The sequence below is a fragment of the Hippocampus comes genome, unplaced genomic scaffold (assembly GCF_001891065.2).
Source record: "Hippocampus comes isolate QL1 unplaced genomic scaffold, H_comes_QL1_v1.1 scaffold105, whole genome shotgun sequence".
Lineage (NCBI taxonomy): Eukaryota > Metazoa > Chordata > Actinopteri > Syngnathiformes > Syngnathidae > Hippocampus > Hippocampus comes.
Genome location: NW_017806235.1, coordinates 2,811,182 through 2,814,331, shown reverse-complemented (window position 1 = coordinate 2,814,331; position 3,150 = coordinate 2,811,182). Strand labels below are relative to the sequence as shown.

The 3,150-nt window shown below is 40.3% G+C and overlaps 1 protein-coding gene across 2 annotated transcripts in view; it reads left to right on the top strand.

Moving 5' to 3' along the window:
* LOC109507286 (phospholipid scramblase 1) overlaps nt 1–1,515 on the top strand; it is a 24,113-nt gene extending 22,598 nt beyond the window's left edge. For both annotated transcript variants that reach the window (XM_019856617.1, XM_019856618.1), the window contains exon 8: nt 1,426–1,515. In XM_019856617.1, coding sequence (XP_019712176.1) covers nt 1,426–1,452 — 27 coding nt within the window. In that variant the 3' untranslated portion in view covers nt 1,453–1,515. The remainder of the gene's footprint in view (nt 1–1,425) is intronic.
* The last annotated feature ends 1,635 nt before the right edge of the window (nt 1,516–3,150 follow it).

Below are 3,150 nucleotides of genomic sequence, written 5' to 3'. Positions count from 1 at the left end.
ACTATACATGGTCGTTTTTTTCGACTAAACACGCCTTAGTATACATGGTCGTTTTTTTCGGCTAAAAACGCCTTACTATACATGGTCGTTTTTTTCGGCTAAAAACGCCTGACTATACATGGTCATTTTTTTCGGCTAAAAACGCCTTCAACACATGGTCGTTTTTTTCGACTAAAAACGCTAAAAACGCCTTACAATACATGGTTGTTTTTTTTCGGCTAAAAACGCCTTACTATACATGGTCGTTTTTTTCGGCGAAAAACGCCTGACTATACATGGTCGTTTTTTTCGACTAAACACGCCTTAGTATACATGGTCGTTTTTTTCGGCTAAAAACGCCTTACTATACATGGTCGTTTTTTTCGGCTAAAAACGCCTGACTATACATGGTCATTTTTTTCGACGAAAAACGCTTTACTATACATGGTCGTTTTTTTCGGCGAAAAACGCCTGACTATACATGGTCGTTTTTTTCGACTAAACACGCCTTAGTATACATGGTCGTTTTTTTCGGCTAAAAACGCCTTACTATACATGGTCGTTTTTTTCGGCTAAAAATGCCTTACTATACATGGTCGTTTTTTTCGGCTAAAAACGCCTTACTATACATGGTCGTTTTTTTCGGCTAAAAACACCTTACTATACATCACGGGTGTATAACATACGGCCGGAACCAGACCGCAAGGAGGTTTGATCAGGCCTGCAGGACAATTTAAAAGTGAAAAAATGCACAAAAGACACGGAATGAACATTTTTAATAAAGTGCATTTCATGGAATATCCGCTACGGGGAGACACAGTTTTGATTAGAGGAAAATACAACATTGTTTTGATCAGCGAAGAAGACAACAGCAGCTTCAGTCTGTCACTAAGACAGACCCAACACAGCAGACGTTATCAAGGACATGTGAATACTTTATTCTTTACACATATTATAGCACTCTCCTTAGTTTGTAAGGTGTAGGCAGGGATTACATTTAGATTTTATATGCTCGTGTAAATGATTTAAAAATTCCTTTCTTCATGAATCTCGTTTAATCTTAAAAGTGCATTACTATAGTTTTCAAGACCAATTACTTAAGTTTGTGCCTTTGTACAGTCAGTGGGATCAGTTGCAATGCATATATGTGAATGATAAAAGTACATTGCACATTTGTCTCAGGAAATCTTAGGTGCTTCATGAAATGTTTTGTAAAAGATATGTTCATTAAATGTCAACATTTTCCTAGTGTTCTTGTGCATCTTTAGACCAAAACAAAGGAAAGACATATTGTTTTGGTTATTTATAGCAGAGTATGGTATAATTTTTAACGGTCCGGCCCACTTGACATCTACCGAGGCCGTATGTGGCCCACAATGTGAAATGAGTTTGACACCCCTGGTCTACAGGTTGTCTAACATTACTGTTATCTCTGTCTTTTTGCAGAATTACATGTTCTTTGAGATGAGCTGAAGGACGATAATTTATAGGTAAAATGTCAAAATGATGTTGACAGGACTGTATGTTATTTAAAAACAACAAAAAAAAGATTTTTAGGATGACCTGGATTAACAAGAACCTACATAGAAAAATAAATAAAAAAAATGAGCAAGCACCGTGATTTTTTTTTCTTTCCCCCAATTGACTGTGAGCAGAAATGACTATTATGCAGCTAGGCTAACAAAAAAAAAAAATACTTGTAAAATGAGATCAGAGATTTGCTTCTAAAAATGCTTTTATTTGTAATTATTGAAGACCTGTGGAGATTTGGGTGGCTTCGTTTGCTTCCGCGGTTATCTCGCGCAATTTATAATGTGCAGTTTCCCACCGCGAAAATGCATCTTCCTTTCGAATGGTCCGGTGGTGTGGCTGCTTTAGAGCGCCTTGTTGTCAGCCATGAGGGCGTGCAAGCAGCATGCCAAGAAAGGTGGAATAGTAAGGAGGGGGGGGATTCTTTCTTTCCTTTTTATTTTTTAAATGCGTAATCACCATGTGGACTGGGGCTTCATGCTAGCATGGCTGCTTTCGAGTGCCTCATTGTCACAGTGTGGAAAAGCCTTTGGATGTATTCCAGTCGCCGGGGTGCTTTTCTCTTTACCAGTACTTCAAAAGGCTACCCAGCATTTAATTATTAAAGACAGAGACTTACTAGCAGCTGCATATTTTTCATTTATTGCTTTCCATCCGTCAAGCAGACAGCCGACCGTACATTTCCTAATCTTTACACAACAGCGCCCGTCACCGCGCCACCAAAGGAAAGGTGGCGTTACAGTTTTCCAATGGAGGAATCATACAAGCTTCAGTGGACTTCCACGTTCAGCTTCATTTCATGGATTACAAAATGGTAAAAGCAGAGAATGTCCGTTTTGTAAATCGTTGACATTAAAGCGCAGCCACTTGACCTTGGACTAGTTGAGAAACAGCACAGCAGTCCAGTCGTCAGATGCCGAGTGAGTGTAAATCTACCCCAGACGGACGTGTCCTACCCCTCCTTCCCCCTCTGGAATCCCACTTCCAGGTTAGAGAGGGAGACTCATGGCTGATTTAATCTTCAATGATCTGTCTTTACAGATATAAAGTAACAGTAGAAAGTCAAGTTGGAAACGAACAGAGGAATTGTAGTTTAAAATACAGCACAGTATTAAAAGAACTTTGTACCACCAACCCTGTTTGATTCCCGAGAGCAGGAGAGCAAGTCGCGTGACGTGAACACGCCGAAATTGGAGAAGGGTTGATGAATTGAGCCGAGAACACATTTTCTCAATGGCTTTTGACCAAATAGCTGAACACCAGTCCGCTTAAGGTCAATCGTGTTACTTGCTACAAAAGTAAAAGGGAAAAAAAAAAATTACAAATAAAAATCGGAGACTTCCCTCCTCTCTGGTTAGTTAAAAATAATGCAAGTTCCTCTCTTCTGCTCAAAGGGCTTTCTGGTCGCTCCCAAGCGGACACAAAGAAGGAATGCTCTTTCCCTGTCTCTTGTTCCCGGCCTTCGCTTGGTCAATCCACGCAGCGGGTACCCGGACAAGTTGTACGCCCTCTCCGTCCACCACAGTACTGTCATATAAAAACACACCTGCAAACGAGGAGGCCACAAGTGTGCTTACAGTGCTGAATTACAACAAAAAATAAAAAGAAAAATGGATGAGCGGGTGGGAGCAGAGGAAGGGG